Source organism: Alligator mississippiensis, chromosome 1, assembly GCF_030867095.1.
Source record: "Alligator mississippiensis isolate rAllMis1 chromosome 1, rAllMis1, whole genome shotgun sequence".
Classification (NCBI taxonomy): Eukaryota; Metazoa; Chordata; order Crocodylia; family Alligatoridae; genus Alligator; species Alligator mississippiensis.
Genome location: NC_081824.1, coordinates 299,467,743 through 299,487,835, shown reverse-complemented (window position 1 = coordinate 299,487,835; position 20,093 = coordinate 299,467,743). Strand labels below are relative to the sequence as shown.

The following is a 20,093-nucleotide window of genomic DNA, read 5'->3' as shown; positions in this document are numbered from 1 at the left end:
TTCCATTTCAACCACTTCTGCCTTCCCCCATGAAAGCAATTGTGTATTTTTAACTCAATTGGATTTAAAAACAACAAAAAGCTTTAATCAGTAATACAATAACATTTCTATATTTTTATCTTTTTTTAGTTGAACAGTTAGCCAAAATCTGGTGTCTAGCAAGTCATTTCTGTTAGCTGGAGAAATTAATAATGGAGTTGATTGTATTTGACACAATCTAGTTTATTTATAAATAACATGCACAAAGTCCTGTTCCCCTACAAATAGAAATAATCAGGTAACTGAAGAGTTTCTTTGTTTATAGTTTCACCTTCTTTTTAGCCAACACTATAATCAAAAAATGTTGTCTCTCCAAGCCTCACTCCAATGCTATTCTGGCTGTCTCTCTGCCTTTCTGTTTTCTCTTATCTGGTAATGTCTGCACTGCAAACTTACTGTGTCAGACAGTGGCACCCAACTTTTCTATACTCCTCCATGCACATTACCTCCCATATCAGAGGCTACAGTAGTCGTGCTGCTTTCAGCTTAGAAAGTAGCATGTGTGGAGCAGTGCATGTGTTTGAGCATGCCACTGCCCATTGTATCTGTTTCTGCAGCATTTCACACTGCTTCCCACACACCTGGAAGCCTCAGCCCATACAGTAGCTGTAGCAGTTCCCAGGGCCATTGCTGAGACCTCATGGCTCATTTGGAACTCAGGCCTTAAAATGGGTCTGTTTGCTGAAACACCTATTGGGCTCAGTGACAATTTTTGCCCAGTCTGGCCACAGGAAGCAATTTATAGCCATGACCAAACAATGCACAGCTGTAGATAGCTTCAGAAATGGCCAATTGGGTGAAAATCTGAACCCTCATTGCATGTTTTGGAAATCAGTTGTCCTTCATGCTTATCTTGAAGGAAAGGTAGCTATTACGCCCATTATCTTCAGTGAGGTTTAACCCAATCCACAATAATCATAATGTAAAAAGAAGTTTGGTTAGGGAAGAAAATAGGATTTCATCATCATTTACAATCACTCAGTTTTTCATATTTGTGCTATAACAAATATTTATTTTACAAGAAAAAGCCTTTCCTGGAGGTTGATCTGATCAAGAATCTGATGCAAGCAGAGTTTGAAATATAAATCCAAAACAGGACACCAGCGCTCTCTCTCTCACTACAAAGAAGATTGATAAATTCACAAATAGTTCTCTTTGTAGTAAGCCAGAGAGAGCGCTCAGACTAGCCATCAGACATGGGAGGCTTTGCACTCTGGATAAAGATCTTATGGCTTGATCCAATTTAAGGCACTTGGACACCATCATTTGGAAATCTAACATGATTGATGAGAAAAACCTAGTTTTTTAAATAAAGACAGTATAAATTGGATACAACTGTTGCAAATTACATTGCAAGGAATTCAGAAATTAATTTTTAAAATGATCATTCCAGAATATTTTATCAAAATCAGCTTCTGCATTAATTATATTTTATCAGCAAATCTGCCTAATTAAAAAATGGACCTAATATTTGTAACTGTTTAAACTGTTCAAAGTTGTAAACCTTTAATCTTGTAGTTCTCATCAGCAAATAGTTGATTCTCAATTTTTTTTTTCAGTCCATTTCATGTTAAGGCTAGTTAAAAATTGACCACAGGATTCAGACAGACAGTTAAGCAGCTTGAAAATATGCTGAGACAAGCCCTAAACATCCAGGGCCAGTTCCCTGAATTCTTGTAATTTTTTTGCCCTCATTACTACTTTATTAGTTCATGATCTCTCATAATGAAGCCCCAATTAAGCAGTCAGCATCCCTAGTAATTAGTAGCTTTTTGATTAACACAATCAGTTCATTTTATCCTACAGCGTCTCCTCTATAAGGCCTGAAGTGCAAGTAAGAGTTATGTACTCATGTCCTTTTATTTATTTTTTTATTTTAGCAATAGGCTTTTTATGTTGCTAACATGAATACAGTAAATAAAACATCAGTTTATCATTGATGTAGTGCCTTGGAGCCCAGCTGTGGACCAGCACTCCATTATGCGAGGCACTGAATAAACCAAGGGGAAAAACATAGGGGAGAAAAGGACACAAGCAACTGTGAAATCAGTTAGCCTAAATATAATACCCAGGAAGATGCTGGAACTAGTTATTATAAAAAAAAAAAAAAAAATCGCATTGTAAGCAAGTAGAGGATAATACGCTGATAAGAAATAGGCAATATGTTTTTGTTTTGAATGGATCGTATCAAACCAATCTAATTTCACACTTTGATGGTATAACTGTCTGAAGAGATGGGGGTGGGAAACAGCTGTTCTATCTTGACTGTTAGTAAGGATTTTGACAGTCCCATATGACATTCTCATAGGTATAACTAGGGAAATACAGTCTAGGAGAAATCAGGTCAATGAACAACTTGTTGAAAAAGCATCTTAATTAAGAGTCTGCTGTCAACTATGTTAAATAAGGCAGGGTCTGGTACTACTCAATACTGCCATTCTCCGTGATGTGATGAAGAAAAATTTGAAGATGATACCAGCTGGAAGGAATTTCAAAGATTTTGAAGGACAGCATTAGAATTTAGAGTTATCCCGATAAATTGGAGAAATGGTCTGAAATCCATAAGATAAAATTGATTAAAGACATGTACAAAATATCCCTTTTACCAAGAAAAAGTCAAAAGCAAAAATATGAAATTCAGACTAACTGGATTGGCAGCAGTACTGCAGAAAGGGATTTGGGGTTTAAAGCTGGTTATAAACTGAACACAAGTCAATAATATGATGTTGCCAAAAGGCAAATGTCATTTAGGATGATATTAACAGGAGCCTGGTATGTAAAACATGAGAAGTTATTACTTTGTTCTACTAGGCACTAGTGAGGCCTCAACTGGAGTACTGTGTCCAGTTTGGAGCACCGCAAATCAAGAAAAATAAATTAAAAATGGTGAGGGGGCAACAGGAATGTTAGAGGTTTAGCATCTAATATATGAGAAAAGAATTGGGGTATGTTCTGACATGCATTTGAAGTATTCCAAATCCTGCTCCTTGGAGTGGTTCAGATTCACGATGCTTCATGCACATACACCTCCACCAAAAGTACTTCATAATGTCCAAGAAGGGATGCAGCAGCTGTGTTCTCCAGCATGACTCTTAGCCTCCATTCTCTGGAGGTTCCCAAGGACAGCTGAGCACACAGGAGAACAACGGGTTCACATTCATTGTCTGCCCCCTGTCATGAAAAGTGAAGCAGTATGGGATCAGGAGGACCAAGCAACTGCCTGTCCTGTTCTTCTGAAGGATGCAGGCATTTCAAAAAGTGTTTCAAAAAACATCTCAAAGATATTCCTTTTTTCTGAGAACCATGTTTGATGCACTTTGGCCATACATATCTGCATCTTGCTGTTTGGAGTGCTTCAAAGCACTTTGAACATTTCAAATAGCATGTCTGTTTATGGCCTTGGTTTTTAGCGTAAAAAAGAGAAGGCAAAATGGGACCTGATAACTGTCCATAAAAAAAAAAAAAAAAAAAGATAAAAAATTGTTTTAAAGGGACCAGTGATAAGCTGTTCCCCTTGTTTACCAGGGCAAGACATGAAGTAGCCTCAAGGCAGTTTGGTTAGATATTAGGAAAAACTTGTTAACAACTCTAAACATAACTGAGCACTGGATAGAGATGGCAAAAAATCAGAGTTCTGGTTCATGAGAAGTTTAGATAAAAAAAAAATAAAAAGATAAAACCAGTGTTTTTTGGAGGGTCTGGCAAACCAGATGCTCCTAGGATCTTCAGCTGATCAGTGAAATTGAGATTCTTGTCCATGTCACTGCCGATATCAGCATCAAAATTGAGTAGCGTGTCATTTTAATGATCCATTTCAGGAGGCTTCCAGCATCCCCAGACCTCCAGCAGGCTACCTGTTGGCCAAGGATCTGCAGGTGCTGGAGTCCCCAGCTCTGAGTCAGACCTACCAAGAACCCAGGGAGGGCTCTCTTGGAATTCTAGTTTGGATGTGGTGAAAGTTTGATGAATTTAGGATGTTTCAAATGAAATATTTCAAGGTCAAACAAATGCCAATTTTCAACAAAATATTATTTTATTGGATACTTTCCAGCCAGGTCTAGTAAGGAAAGAATCCCAGTCATTGGCGATTTTTGGAATGGGTTCGACAAATTTCTATTGAGATTCTTTAGGTATATGTGACACTGGAGAGCCCCAGGGTGGACTAGAGGACTTCTAGTGTTCCCTTCCTTCTAGGCCTATATTTCCATAATTCTGTATTATGCCAATCTTCTGTTAAGGGTAGGGTTTTTCAAAAGCGCATAGTTTAGAGATCTTTCCTTAATAATTAACCAGATAGATTATGCCGAAGTCTATATTATGTTTTCTAGGAAAAGTTGCACTAAAATGAAATTAAAGAGAAACCTACAACTTGAAGCACAAGTAGCTTATAATACATTTATCTCAATTTTCCTATTTGGTTTTCTTAACAGTAAATACTAATTTAGAAGAGAAGGAGGAGGAAACAAAGGAAGCTGACGAGACAGACATAAGTAGAGATGATTAACACCAAATAAGGAAATTACACAGAAAAACCTAGGTAAAATATCCTTGTATTATTCTTATTTGATTAATGGCCATGTTTCATTGTTCTGAATAAACATTTTTATTGGTACTTTATGAAGACAATGCCTTCCTGAAATCAGAGTGTATCGTTTCCAAGTCTGGTTTATTACATACAGTATCTAACTACTGGTTGAATTAATTGTGGGACTAGACACATGTAACACGTTACTTGTATGCATAAGTATTTGCAGGATCAAGACTTTGAACTGCTTCACATTATGGCTTATCAGTGGAGCATACAAAAGTGAGGAGAAGGAAAATTCTCTGGTTTTCTGTAATAGGTCAGACTATTGGTACCTGGAATCGAGTAACTGGTTCCTGGCAGTAGTCTGTAATGGTTCTTCACAGGAAGTAAACCTTGGATGTTCCAACAAACTTCAATTCTTAGGTGGCACCACAAAACATGGTTTCCATGTTGGAAACTAGATTATACCTCTACCAATATTTGTGAAATTGTAAAGTTACAAAGCAATTAACTTGGCATTCCACATGCTTGGTAAGTAGTTCAAAGTGTATCTAGCCAGGTGGGTTGCACAAAGTAGTATGTGTGTGCACATTAGTAGTGGAGGCTTTTGTACATCCTCAGTGAATGAGTGGAACTGCACAAACCTGATGCAAAAAATCTCTTGGTGCTTCAGATAAGGTTGATTCCTCATGTATAGCAAAACTAAATTAAAGGAAACTAAATAGGAGAGGCTGCATTAATGCCGTGTTCAAATTACAATGTTGATGACAAAAATCAAGAACATACAAAATTTAAGATTTTCTCAATAACTTGAACTCCTTCATGCTTAAATATTATTTAGGCCCTGCTTCTGCACATACATGAGTACTTACTTAACTTTTAGCATATGAATAGTTTCAATTGATTTTAATGAATATTCTTGTCTTCTTACAGTTAAGCATGGGTATATGTGATGGTAAGCTTGGAGCTTAAGATAAAAAGTTAGCAGCCTGAGAATATTCTATTTTTCTAATCCTGGTAGGTCATGAGATATCAAACCAGTGTTCCTGAAACAAGAGTAACTTCCTGTAGTCTTCAACCTCAGACCAGGATAACTGGAATAGAATTCCACCTCAGGGGGAAGGAGAAAATATTTTAACGACAGGTTTTCTTGTAATTTTATAAAAAACAATCTGCTTAAAACTGCTCAGGAGTTTGGAATGTTGGTAGTAGAGATGAATTAATTGATATCCACAGTAGTGTAACTAGGGATGGGTGAGAGGGGCACCCAGCCCAATGCCAGGTTAGGAGGAGCATTGGAATCGCCCCCCACCCTATGGAGTCTGCACCCCAGCAGCAGCACTGCCATGCTAGGAACTCCAAAACAGTTCTTGGTTGCTACTGCTTTGAGAGCAACAGCCGAAGTGGGCAGAGAATGCACAGTGGCAGCAGCAGCAGCAGCTCAGCCAGGACTGCATAGGATGGGTAAGGGTAAGCCTTCTGCCCTCCTGCCTCCTTCTCTTGGAACCTGCATTCCTCCACCCTTCACTCTTGAAGTGCCTTCCAACCCTCCCAGCTGTCCTGCCGGGTTTGCCCCAAGTGCCAACTTTGTCAGTTATGCTACTGGACAGGACAGCCGTGGTAAAGAGGCCATGGATGTAAAATAAGTGGAGTTTATAATCTGGCTGGGTAGTTTCTTCTCCCGTCTAAAATGTTTTAGTGAATAGCCATTTAAATTTTTCAAAATTAACATATTCTTCTTCACAGTAAGGGTGGCCAAAATTTGGAATGGGCTTCCAAGGGTGGTGGTGCTCTCCCCTACCTTGGGGGTCTTTTAGAGAAGGCTGGATAGGCATCTGGCTGGAGTCATCTGACCCCAGCACTCTTTCCTGCCTAGGCAGGGGTTCGGACTCTATGATCTGTTGAGGTCCCTTCTGACCCTAGCATCTATGGCTATATTCTGTTGTAAAGTTGTAAACAGCTACATAACATATTTAATCAGACATTGCTACCTCAAGGGTGCCTTAATTAAAATTGAGTTCATTCTTGACCGATTTATTAATTTTTTCTCCCCTTTAAGCTCTTTATGAACTCTGATTTTCAGGACACTAACCACTTGTGAGCGCTTTTGGTAGCTTTTGGATAGATTTCCTGTTTCTGTAATCCAGGGATTATGGTACATTTCCAGTGCACAAAGGAAACTCAGACCTGTGCATAGAACAAATAAGGATATAGAAACAAAAATTCAATCTTCAGATTTATTTTATTTTGGTTTGCTCCTCTTCTCCTTTTTTTAAGTGTTGCTCCTGTACCACTTCTATTCAACTCTGTCTTTAGTTCAGGGACACATGTGACCTCTAGTGGTAGGACTCCAAGATTCACATCCCCTTTTGGAAGGGCCTGTAGTAGCATTGTAGCTGTGATGCTCCAGGGACTACACAAGAAGTAATTTGTAGGGCAGTTGAGACAGGTGAGAGCCTCTCTCTTTTTACTCAGACATTATCTCATTAACTTATTACTGTTATTTTGCCTTGGATCTCTAGTCTTAAAGCAGGAATCCATTTTGCTAGGCACTGTATAAGCACTGAACAGAAAGATGTTCCTTGCTGCAGATTGCTTACAGTTTACCACCTTCATTGCTTCAACATCATTCAGCAATGTGCTTCACATTGTTAATTAGAATGTGCTAATTAGTGTTCTAATCCCACACTCAGAAATTTGCATAATTAACAATAACTAGATCAGGCCCTAAATCAGATACAAGCACCTTAAGAGACCAAACAAGATACAAATATTGTAGAGCCTCTCTAAAATGGTTATTTGGTAGCAGGCACCTGTGAAAAATGGTTTTTGCGAAGAGATTGTTATCTCTTCCATGCTTTATCTTTCCTGCTTTCCTCTCCATTCCTATGCACTGGAGGGTGCTCATTTTTTTGGTGAAGTTACATCACAGCAAATTTGGGGCTCCATGACACAGGGTCAGGAGCATAGTGCCAAACAAGGTTCTGCATGTAGATTCTTTGATGCAGATTAAATTTACCTTGTTCAATATTTATTACTGTATTGCTTCCCTTGCAGTGGAAACTGCAAGCACCTTGATAACAGAGAGAAAATGTCATTACTGTTCAGCCTGGCTTCTAGAAATACTTCTGCATGCTCTGCCAAAATGTTATTTTCCAAAATTTAATGTCTTAGAGAGGGGAAAATGAATTACCAAAGCTTGCTTTTCTTAAATACCTGAAGTTTTTCTTCATCACCTGCCAACTTCAATTTTAGCATTACATGCCTGAGACAGACCAAATTGGCACAAATTCAGCCAGATATAACGTGAGACTTTTTTCTAGATATTGTGAACAGTGTCAGGTGTTGGGGTGGATGCTGGTTTGGATTCAAGGCATCGAACATATCTCTAGAAGTTTCTATAAGAAGTTCATCACCTTGGTACCCAAGTTCCTTTTTCCTAAAGTTAATTGGAGCTGTGGCATCTCTCTGAAATATATTAGGACATGTGTTTAGTTATGGGCTCTAATTATTCATTTACATATCTGTCAGTCTCCCAACTTTTAAAACGTGGGCCAATTTGGATTCATTTCTGAAGTTCTGATTCAAAAGAGTTTCTATCACAAAGCAGGTTGATGTACAAGATAGCAATTCTCTAGTTTTATTTCCCTACAGGTTTGAGCTGTAGGAAAGCCTGCTTTGTAAAACAGTCCAGCTATTTACAAACCAAGCCTCTTTCAAAAACACTGAGATCTGTATGTATAGGATATAGGAAATGTCCTATCCTAACAGCCAAATTGTAGCCTGGCTTATTGATAAGTCAATGCCTCCTGTTGGCCTGTCACCATACTGGCCTGCCACTTCGTCTAGGGCAGTCTGTCCAATCTCGTCTGCCATGACTTGTTGGGAATCAATCTCTTGAAATAAGTGGGAGGCTGCCCATTTAATACCCTGATGCCAGGAGGGTCACACACAACTCCGACCTTCCCATGCCTTGCAGATGGCATCCTAGAGTAGCTCTTTACTCTGGTTCGTGGCTGGGCCAAACTAAGCCCTTTGGTAGGCCTCATATATTCATCCTTTTACTCTGCCCCATTGGGCCTCATTCAAACTGCCCCCCTCTCACTGGGGCCTCTTGCACTCCACCCTCTCCCACCGGGTCTCTTACATGCTGCTTTTCACTGAGCCACACTCAGCCCGCCCTGTACCCTTGTGCGACCACGTAGGCCATCAGGCCCTGGTGCAGCCTTTCAGGTCTCTCCCACAAGCCTCATCCAAACAGTGACCAGACAATTTGTCTGGCCCTGGATGGAGCTCTGACCCAAGACCCTCTCTGGGTGACTTGTCACTCTCATCCCCTTCACTAGGGCCTTACAGTCTTGTACCTCCTGAGCTCAGGTGCTTTTCTCTGGGCGTGCCCTGGCCCCACCACACATTATGCCCCCTACACTAGGGCTTCAAGGTCTTGCACCCCCTGGGCTCAGGTGTCTCTCTCTGGGTGTGCCTGGCTCCCACTATCCTTAGGGTCTTACACCCCCCATGGGCTCAGGTGCCTCTTAGTAGGCATGCCTGGCCTTACTACTTTCATTGCTTCTCAGTGGCTAGTGGGGGCTGGGGTTTTAAGGTGCCTTGCTCCAGGGATGTAACCAGCCTAGCATTTCTGGGGGGACTTTCCTGCCATGGACAGCCTCACCAGACCAACCTTCTCCGGCAGGGTGCAGTTTTCACACCTAGGACCAGAAGCCTCCTGCCATCCCCATAGCTCCTGCCCTTACTTCCAAGACGTTCCAAACAGCTGCTCAGCCAGCTGTTGCTCTTTCGGCTGCCAGCAACAGACTGCTAACTTGGCCTCCGGGGGTCTGGAACTAAAATGGAGGCTGCTCCGCCCCTTCCTCCAATCTCAGGGCCCTCCTACAGTCATGTGACTGGCTCTTTATTCCAGTTCACACCACTCTGCTGCCCTGATGGCTACTCTAGCCCTTAAAGTGCCAGGCACCCAAAGGTGCTCTGTCACAATAAGTCATCTCCTTCCCTAAGCTCTTACATGCCTTGAGAGGCGAGGCTGTAGCAACTGTTCTGTTCTAAAACAAATTCAGGCTCAACAGAAAACAAGTGAACATCTGTATTTTTTAGGGGAGTTCTGTTGGCAAAGCTCCCTGCAGCCAACCTCTGGAGTTTGCAAAGAGAGCACGCTCTTTAAACTTACTATAAGCATTTCACCCTGGGGATGTCTTAGCTAATTCAGTTTAGAAACAAGGCAAAGATAACAGTGCTAGTACTCTTTACAAAAGACATCTTTAGAAGTCAGAAGAGGAAGGAATATTAATTTAAAAATCATGAGATTGCTTTCTAGACATTAGCTCTCTGACTGTGCATGTACAGACAGAAAAAGCAAATTATCCCAAGTAAGGGCCAAACAACTTAGGGTCAACCAGTTTCATTCAACTAGTAGGCATAGCTGGGGATGGTCAGGTCTCCCCTATAAATGACAGAGAGGTGCTACAAAAGGCTCTTGGAAAAGATTATGAAGCAGAGGTATGGGACTTTGAGGAGTGCTGGCTGGTGGTGAGTTTTACTAGACAGCAAATACATCAAGAAAGAATAAAACTGAGTCCTGGAAAACATTTGGATGTAACAGGGAGTCCTTTTTGGGTTGGGAAAATGGGTCAGCCGCCTTCCATGTAGGCACAACATATAGCATGTCACTGTAGAGTCACTGAGGGTGAAGCTGCATGTTACACTTAACATTCCACAGATTTAGTATTGTCTAAGTGGCATTAAAGTTAAGTGTTAATGTTACGTGGCATTCATGTACTATGAATGCTTGTTTTAACTCCATGGAGCAGACTGAAGTTTCCTTAATACAAGCTAAGTAGCATGGTGCAGAGTTAAACCTTGCCTGAAGTGGCATGACTAAAACACTCAAAGCACTTAGCATGAGTTAACTAGCTTTAAGCTATGCATGACACGTGGATGCATACATTTTAAGCACCTTTAGTATGGTAAGTGTAATGGGTAACTTTACCCTGAGATATTTTCATTGACAGAATTCCTTTCATCCAGCTTTTTTGCAAACAACTCACTGGAGATTTTAAAATAGCGGTTACTCTCCTGCACTGAAGCTGCTCCTGAAACATCCTCTGTGAGTGATCTAGCAAATATTCATCCCAACCTTGAATACCACAGAAGATGAAAAACAAATGATTTCTTCAGATAGATTGAAACCAACTACAAAATCCCATTTTTATGTGCATTTCTCACTAGTTTTTAGACTGATAGTTTGGTAAAGTTGTCTACAAAGGATGTCTCTGGAGAGTAGATGACACTGCATATATTTTCTATTTTGTGCACTATTTATTCAGTCTGAGTCCTCAGATGTAGGGGGAAGATCTAACAGGCAGCTAGAAGTGGCACCTTCTTTGGAGCAAGTTTTTATTTTTATCTTGCTAGACACTGAATGTGTTTTGCCTACTCTGTTTTTGTAAGCAGATTCACAACAGAAGTACTGACTGCCAATTAAAAGATTATTTCCAACCCTCTTACCTATAAATCTACTAGTAGACTAAATAGAAAATGTAAAGGTCTAATTCTCCCCCTCCTTCCCCCCCCCCCCCCCATATTAGCCAAACAGCAATGTAAATCAGAGATAGATCCCGATCCTGAAAACATAGATAAGTGAATTATTCCAGTGACTGCAGTAGGATCACTCACATGAGACAAGTGACTTGAGTCAGTGCTTCTAGCATCAGGGGTCTGGTTTTCTTTACTGCATCATAGGAAACAGACCACCCCTATGCAGGGCTTCACTGAGAGTGCAGGAAACTCTGAAATCCCACCTAAAAATGTTTTGCCCAATTGTTCTCTGAGGGGATGGGCAAGGGAAGTGAAGCAATTCTCCCACTATTTGGCCTTGGTAAACCTCACTTGGAGTACTGAGTCTAGGTTTGGACACTGCCTTTCGAGAAAGTTTTGGACAAACCAGAAAGTTTCCAGCAGATAACAACGAAGAGGATTAGAGGCTAGGGAATCATGATTTATGAGGACTGGCTGAAAGAACTAGGATTATTTAGACTACAGAAGAGAAGATAGGGGATTTGATAATAGAATCATAGAAAATTAGGGTTGGAAGGGACCTCAGGAGGTCATCTAGTCCAACTGCCTGCTCAAATCAGGACTGTCTCCAACTAGATCATCCCAGCCAAGGTTTTGTTTAGCTGGGTCTTAAAAACCTACAAGGATGGAGAGTCCACAACCTCTCTGGATAACCTGTTCCAGTGTTTTACTACCCTCCCAGTGAGAAAATTCTTCCTAATATCTAACTTAAATTTCCCTTGCTCCAACTTGAGACCACTGTTCCTTGTTCTGTCATCTGTTACCACTAAGAACAGTCTAGCTCCATCCTCTTTTGAACCCCACTTCAGTGGCTGAAGGCTGCTATTAAATCCCCTTAGTCTTCTCTAGACAAATAAGCCCAGTTCCCTCAGTCTTTCCTCATAAGTCATATCCCCCAGCCCCCTCACCATTTTCATTGCCCTCTGCTGGACTCTCTCCAATTTGTCCACATCCTTTCTATAGCAGGGGCCTGAAACTGAACACAGGACTCCAGATATGGCCTCACCAGTGCTGAATAGAGGGGAATAATCAGTGTAGAGGAAGAGGTGTGAATATTTTAATTTGTGCTTTTTTTTTTATAAGGAGGATATGAAAGGTTAGAGCAAAAAGCATACAATCTTCTGAGCTCAAGTTCGAAGACCATGTCTACATATAGCTTTTTCTTACAATTTCCCACCATTAATTTTAGGGGAAAAAAGCTTATTGGAGATATAGCCAAAAGGCTGGTTGACTGGTGTGCCCTTTGTATGATGATTTGTGCCTGTGCAAAGAGAGTATAAACTACTACTGTTCTAATTTTATACCCTGAATTACCATGCAAGGTGCAAGGCTAGGAAAAATAAAGGCCAAATCACCTGTACAGTGCATAAGAACCGTCTCCTAGCTTCTTACTGTTTTTGCTGAAAAGCAAGAGCAGTTATAATGATCACTTTTCTTTCTTTCGCTTCAAAACCTAGACACAAGATTAGCTTTTAGTTCATTGTTATTTTTATCAAAACACACAAGTGTGTATTTTGTACCCCTTTTAATCTCTTACAATACATCACAGAGAACAATATATCACTCAGCCTAGATCACACTTTAAGACAAGTTATTGTGTAGATTTTTTCCTTTTTAGTATTATTCCACCAGGTGTCACTATAGGTTAATGTTACCATTAAACACTGGTACAGGAATTTAAAGAGTAACACGAAAAAGAAAGAAAAAAAGATTTTTTTAGCACTAGAAATTCAGGTCTGATCTAGCCTTAAATGTTGAAGTAATGACAACACAAGAGCTTTTAAAAAAGAGAGATTTGAGCAGTTAAAAGGAAAGGGAGACAATTTATTAGAAACAGTTCTGAAATGCCTAATTAAGTTCAATTAGTAATATTTTGAAGAAGGTAACTTATGTTAAAGATTCACCGCACTCACCTCTTTAACAAAGGTATGGTAGTTAACAATAGGTCTTCACATTCCATAGATACCCTAGCAGAACAACAGAAAACCAGTTCTGACATCCTTATGATTCTAAGGCAAAATACAATGCACATTTTTAAAATGATAAACCATCCTGATTTTCTTTTTGATTTAACAAGCCAGAAAAATCCACAACCCTTTAAAAATGCTCTGCAGTTCATCTTTCAAGAGTTAAACAGAGAGAGATTCAGATAAATAAAGTAAAAACTGGATGGTAAAAAACTGGTTTTAGAAGGTGCATAAAATTGGAGAAGCTGAAAAAGATGCCCTACATTTTATTCTATTACACGAATCAACTCTACAACTGCCAACAAAATTTGGCTCATGACACTGGTATTCAGCAGTTTCTTTCAGATTTGGGAACACATCACATTGACCAGGGGGTCTACCACTCTAAAGCATTACTTGATGATGAAGACAATGAAACTAAAGTTTTACTGTCATATAGCTCTTTACATTAGTGGAACACAAAGTGCTTTACCATTGAGGTTGGTATTGTTACTCTCATTTTACCAATAGGAATAGAAAGGAAATGTGACATGCCCATAAAACAGACCAGAGACAAAACCAGGAATATAGCCCAACATTTCCAAACTCCCAGTTCAGTGCTCTGTCCATTACACTGCTCTGCCTTCTTATCTAAATCTTAGCAAACATCCTCTAACCACACAGGCTATTGTCAGGGTCAAAGGGATACTGCCAAATAAGTATTGGCCAAAGTTTTTCATACTGGGTGCCTATAGCTAGTCTCCAATACTCACTTTTATGCACCTAAATGGAAGTGGTTTGATTTTTTAAGAGATGTTGCAGCATCTTAGAAAATCTTAAATTTAAAACATTTGGCCAAGATTGTCATGAACAAATTCCCTTGTGTTGGTTACTTGATATAATTTTAAGCCCTGACTTTGCAAGTCTCTATATGGGTTGGCTTCTTTGCCCACAGAGAATTCCCCCTGTCTGAAACCATGGTGCTAAGTATAGGGGACCTTTTGGATGGAACAGCTCATACATACCCTTCAATTATTAAAAGTGGAAGAATTTTAAATAGCCCATTGTTTCTGTTGCATACTTTTTCAGCTCACTTAACCTGAGCAATAAAAATAGACTGATTGTTTTCAATGTGTTTCGTGCACATGCAGTAGCACATTGTTACCATATTAAAGAGAAAAAGAAAAGGAAGAGAAATGCTTAAATCCAGTAAAAATATCCCTCCCCCACTTTAATTGAGATCAAGTAACCTGAAGTGTACATTTACAGTGGAAAAGGCATGTCACACTGGCATTGCAGGATTCTGGGTTTATAGCCTCAGTGATTTCCACATCAACTCTATTTCACTTAAAACTAACATAATAGTTTCTAATTATCAGACCTGCAGCCAGAAGCTGGAATCTAACAACAACCAAAGCAGGTTCATTCCTTCTCATGCTTCATCAGAATAAAGGCTCTCTCAGATATTCCTCAAGCTATGCCTTTGATAGTCCATCATCCTGAAAGTAGTGACGCCTGTGTAACTCTCCCCGACATTGCTGCCAAAGAGCCTGCACAGGTGTGTTACTGATGCACAGGCACAGAGAATCAAAACTCATGGGCTCTCTGGGCTGTGAATGCCTCAGAGGAGTGTAATGCAAGAGAGTTATTTCTTCATTGTACCCAGCGGATGTGACAGAATGAACAGTTCTGGGGAATAAGAAAGTGCTATTGTTTTAAGAGTCACTTTTCAGAGTAGGTTTAATTTTAGGCCTTTCTAGTCTTTTATTTGAAATCTCCATTTTGAGCCCAAACTAACTTATAGTTGATGACCCCTGGATTGGATTTGGGGGTTCTTTCGGACTGCCTTTGTTCTCATGCAAAACAAGTCCTTTAATGGAGTGAATGTAGAAGCAAACTTTATTAGAATTTCCAATGATGCATATTGTTAGCACATAAAGAATAACACTACCTATCTAGATATACTTTTGTAAACTAAGCAGAGATAAGGAGTCTTATAACTTAGAGGTTTTCTACCTTAGGCTCTTAAAAATTACTAACAGGTGGCCAGCCTGGTAAACAGATCTTACTCAGATTCGGAGTCTAAAGTGCTAAGTGGCACTGGTTCGTCATTATGACTGCAGAGAAGAATCTCAGCAAAAGGGTGCCAAAGGACCACATCTCAGAGCACTGAGCCCCTTTTTATCCCCTTCCCTGAACAAAGCCTTACATCATTACATAATAGAAACTTTGACAAATATGGTAACAAGAAGATGCCATATGTTATTCTATTAGTCAAGATGGCATATACTAACATCATCCTTTGATCAGGATTATATGTACTAAGACTGGCTAGTCTTCAAAGAAGTTTCTCTTGCCTGTGTCTTGGTTCCTTTTACATTACTTCCCTTAGCCTCATTTGTGCTAACATGGTCTAACTTAAAGTTAACACTGCTAAAAGCCTACTAAAGATACCAGAAGGCAAGCTAAAAGGATTCTAATTCAAGAGAAATGTCTACACTGTGTCTGTAGCATATCGTACAATCCTTGCAGGAGAGATGCAACAAGGGGCAATATATTATTATTTCAAAGCAGGTGCAAGAAAGTTCCTGGGTTTTCTAAGAAAGCCTATTTTGGGGGTTCTTTTAAATAACATTTACTTAAAATGTTAAAGTTGTTTTAGAAATACCTGAAAAATTCCACTTTCTCCATGGCTGGTGTTGTCAGAAATTGGGTGCGAGGGGGAGAAAACAGATGCATCTCTTCTCTGCTTTCCCCTCCACATTTTTTGGCTGTATCCCCATGTAGGAAATAGTACACAGCTTCCCTCACACATAAGGAGTCACTTGAGGAGGAAATACTGTCCCTGTGACTTGAATTTAGAGCACAGCTATTGTATCAGCCTGACCTCACCCCCTTTTAGCAAGTCTCCACACATGACATAATCTCTTTGGACCAAGCTTGGGAATTTTGCAAATTTTTTTTCATCTAGGACACCAAACCAAAGCAATTCGCAAGACTTGTTGAAGGGGCAGGTGTGCTGTGAAGCCCCACTTGGTATATCCATAACGCACTGTTGCAGGGCACTACAGTACCCTGCTTCTTTAAAGAGCTGAAACTGCTAGGGGAAGATCCCTAGCAGTGAGTTGGAAACCCCGGCTGCAGGTTACCAGGGCAGCCAGAATGAGCTAGTGGCCCACACCTGCCAGTGGTCAGATGACTGGAAAGGGCAGGGCCTGGCTCATATATAAACCCCAGGGTTAAGGCTAAGAAGGCAGTTCCCTGCCAGCAGTTAAGGGGAAAGGTACTCTCTCAGAGCAAGCAAAGGGGAGAGGCCTGACTGTAGGAGCAGTTTCTGAGACTGTTGAGGGATGGAGTATCTCCTGGTATGGTTTGAATGATGTTATAGCCAGATGGCTTGAATTTATGTTACAGCCCAGGGGCTTGTGTTTTGTTTCCTTTTGTATAACACCAGTGGTTTGGGTGAAGCAATTAGGGGGTGGAGGAGGCCTCATAGGGGGCCCATGGCAGTGTGGGGACCCCACCATGAGAGATGGTGTGGCATTTGGGGTGCACAGACTCTGCTGCCAGAGAGGACAAAAGGGCCAAATTTTCATCAAGGCCTAGCCCAACCAACATTAGTACCATCTGCGAGGCTTGGGGCATGGTAAAGGAGTGGTTGGAGCCATGCATGGCCCATAAGGCTAGGGTGCCCCAAAACACCCGTTGTGACATCTATCTTGGAGCAGGGCCCACCGTGGGTCCGGAAACCCACGGGGTCCAGAGAATTATAGATGTTAGGGTCGGAAGGGACCTCAATAGATCATCGAGTCCGACCCCCTGCATAAGCAGGAAAGAGTGCTGGGTCTATATGACCCCAGCTAGATGCTCATCTAACCTCCTCTTGAAGACCCCCAGGCTAGGGGAGAGCACCACCTCCCTTGGGAGCCCGTTCCAGACCCTGGCCACTCGAACTGTGAAGAAGTTCTTCCTAAAGTCCAATCTAAATCTGCTCTCTGCTAGCTTGTGGCCATTATTTCTTGTAACCCCCGGGGGTGCCTTGGTGAATAAATACTCACCAATTCCCTTCTGTGCCCCCGTGATGAACTTATAGGCAGCCACAAGGTTGCCTCTCAACCTTCTCTTGCGAAGGCTGAAAAGATCCAGTTTCTCTAGTCTCTCCTTGTAGGGCTTGGTCTGCAGGCCCTTAACCATACAAGTGGCCCTTCTCTGGACCCTCTCCAGGTTATCTGCATCCCTCTTGAATTGTGGTGCCCAGAATTGCACGCAGTACTCCAACTGCAGTCTGACCAGCGCCCGATAGAGGGGAAGTATCACCTCTGTGGATCTATTCATCATGCATCTGCTGATGCACAATAAAGTGCCATTGGCTTTTTTGATGGCTTCGTCACACTGCCGACTCATGTTCATCTTGGAGTCCACTAGGACTCCAAGATCCCTTTCCACTTCCGTGCCACCCAGCAGGTCATTCCCTAGGCTGTAGGTGTGCTGGGCATTCTTCCTCCCTAGGTGCAGCACTTTGCATTTCTCCTTGTTGAACTGCATTCTGTTGTTTTCTGCCCACTTGTCCAACCTGTCCAGATCTGCTTGCAGCTGTTCCCTGCCCTCCGGCGTGTCCACATCTCCCCATAGCTTTGTGTCATCTGCAAACTTGGACAGAGTACATTTCACTCCCTCGTCCAAGTCACTGATGAAGACATTAAAGAGTATCGGTCCAAGGACCGAGCCCTGCGGGACCCCACTGCCCACATCCTTCCAGGTCGAAACCGATCTATCCACCACGACTCTCTGGGTGCGACCCTCCAGCCAATTTGCCACCCACCGGACTGTGTAGTCATCCAAGTCACAGCCTCTTAACTTGTTCACCAGTATGGGGTGGGATACCGTATCGAAGGCCTTCCTGAAGTCTAAGTATACGACATCTACCCCTCCTCCTGTGTCCAGGTGTTTCATAACCTGGTCATAAAAAGAAACTAGATTGGTCAGGCACGATCTGCCTGCCACGAACCCGTGCTGATTTCCCCTCAGCATAATTTGTCCTGCCGGGCTCTCGCAAATGTGAGCCTTGATAATTTTTTCAAAGACTTTGCCAAGGATGGAGGTGAGACTGACAGGTCTATAGTTGCCCGGGTCCTCCTTCCTCCCCTTTTTGAAAATGGGGACCACATTGGCCCTTTTCCAGTCCTCCGGGACTTGGCCCGTGTGCCACGAGCTTTCAAATATTCCCACCAGTGGCTCTGCAGTGATGTCGGCCAGTGCCTTCAGCACCCTTGGATGGAGCTTATCCGGGCTTGCCGACTTAAAGGCATCCAGTTCTTCCAAATGACTCTGCACCATTTCAGGGTCTACGCATGGTAGTCTGGTGCCTTGCTGCTGCCTCTCTACAACCCCAGTGAGAGACTTGTCGTGCCCCTCATTTAGGAACACTGAGGCAAAGAACTCATTGAGGAGTTCAGCCTTGTCCCCCCTGTCTGTCACCAATTGTTTCTGCCCATTTAGCAGGGGTCCTATTCCTCCCTGGGCCTTCCTTTTACTCCCTATATATCTAAAAAACAATTTCTTGTTGTCTTTTACTTGGGTTGCCATCCTCAGCTCCATGGTAGCTTTGGCCCGTCTAACTGCCTCCCTACAAGCACGAGCAGAGGAGGTATATTCATCTTTAGTGATCTCACCTTGTTTCCACTTTTTATGTGCTCCCCTTTTGGCTCTTAGGCTGCCCTGGATTTCTCTGGTCAGCCAGGGAAGCCTCCTGGCCCCTTTCCCTCTTTTGCCTCGCTCGGGGATCGTCTTGCTTTGTGCCCGAAGGATCGTTTCCTTAAGACACAGCCACCCTTCTTGGGCTCCCATCCCTTCAAATCTCCTACTCTGCAGTGCGTCCTTGACTAATCGCCTGAGTTCATTGAAATCAGCTTTCCTAAAATCTAGCACTTTCACCCTACTAGTTACCTTACCCACTCGATGTCTTATGGTGAATTCTATTATTAGGTGATCACTGTCCCCCAGATGGCTACCGATCTGGAGGTCCGCTACCATGTCATCTCCCGTTGCCAATACCAGATCCAGTATGGCATTCCCCCTAGTGGGACCGTGTACCTCCTGTGTCAGGTGGAGGTCCTGTACACAGGTTAGAAACCTGCGTGAGCAGTGGGACTTTGCTGTCTGCGTCTCCCAGCAGATGTCCGGGTAGTTTAGATCCCCCATGACTACCGCCTCTTTAGCTTTTATGGTCTCCGAGATTTGCCTCAGGAGCCCCGAATCTCTTTCTTCCCCTTGATGTGGGAATCTATAGCAGACCCCTACCACCAAATCCCTTTCTCCTTGCCCCCCATGTAACCTAACCCACAATCCTTCTACTTCCTCATCCTTGGATTCCGTCTTGATGAGGGTTGATGTATATTGCTCACTGACATAGAGCACAACCCCTCCCCCTTTCTTCCCCACCCTGTCCTTTCTGTACAATCTATAGCCCTCAATATGTACCGCCCAGTCATGGGATGAATCCCACCAGGTTTCCGTTAGCCCCACTAAGTTATAGGTGTTTAGTGCAAGCAGGAGCGCTAGTTCATCCTGCTTGTTTCCCATGCTCCTAGCATTAGTATATAGGCATTTGAGCCCTGCGACTGGTGCCTTTGCTGCCCTGCCGCTCCGAGTCCCAAGGGGCCCTTTGATTCTTACCTTCTCGTTTCTTACCTGTGCCGTAGTGCTGGCCTCCCCATGGCTTTCAGGTTCCCAATGCTCTCTTTCTTCAGGCTGGGCTGTCCTTGTGGGTGCCACATGGTTTGGTGGTCCACAGCTTTCCCTGCCCTCATCTTCCCCTCCCCCCATCTTCCCCTCCCTTAATCAAGACAGTGTCTAAGAGGACTGAAAGGCAGCCTCCCTATTAATCATTCAATCAAGGATGTGGTGGGTGAAAATGGAGGGTGCCCATTGCCCCAACTTGGCACGGTAAGGGGGCTTTGGGGAGATCACGGCCATCCTGCAGGACCCCA

At 42.3% G+C, this 20,093-nt stretch overlaps 1 protein-coding gene across 4 annotated transcripts in view; it reads left to right on the top strand.

Moving 5' to 3' along the window:
* Positions 1–20,093, top strand: part of RSPH1 (radial spoke head component 1) — a 71,111-nt gene that overhangs the window by 19,740 nt on the left and 31,278 nt on the right. For 2 of the 4 annotated variants that reach the window (XR_002090138.2, XM_019487179.2), the window contains exon 9: positions 4,470–4,576. Coding sequence is in view for 3 of the 4 variants with exons in the window: in XM_019487179.2 (XP_019342724.2) it covers positions 4,470–4,543 (74 nt within the window). In the remaining variant the exon portion in view is untranslated. Of the gene's footprint in view, positions 1–4,469; positions 4,657–20,093 lie in introns of those variants that run through there. The other 2 variants (XM_006258347.4, XM_014611182.3) reach the window with 1 other exon arrangement.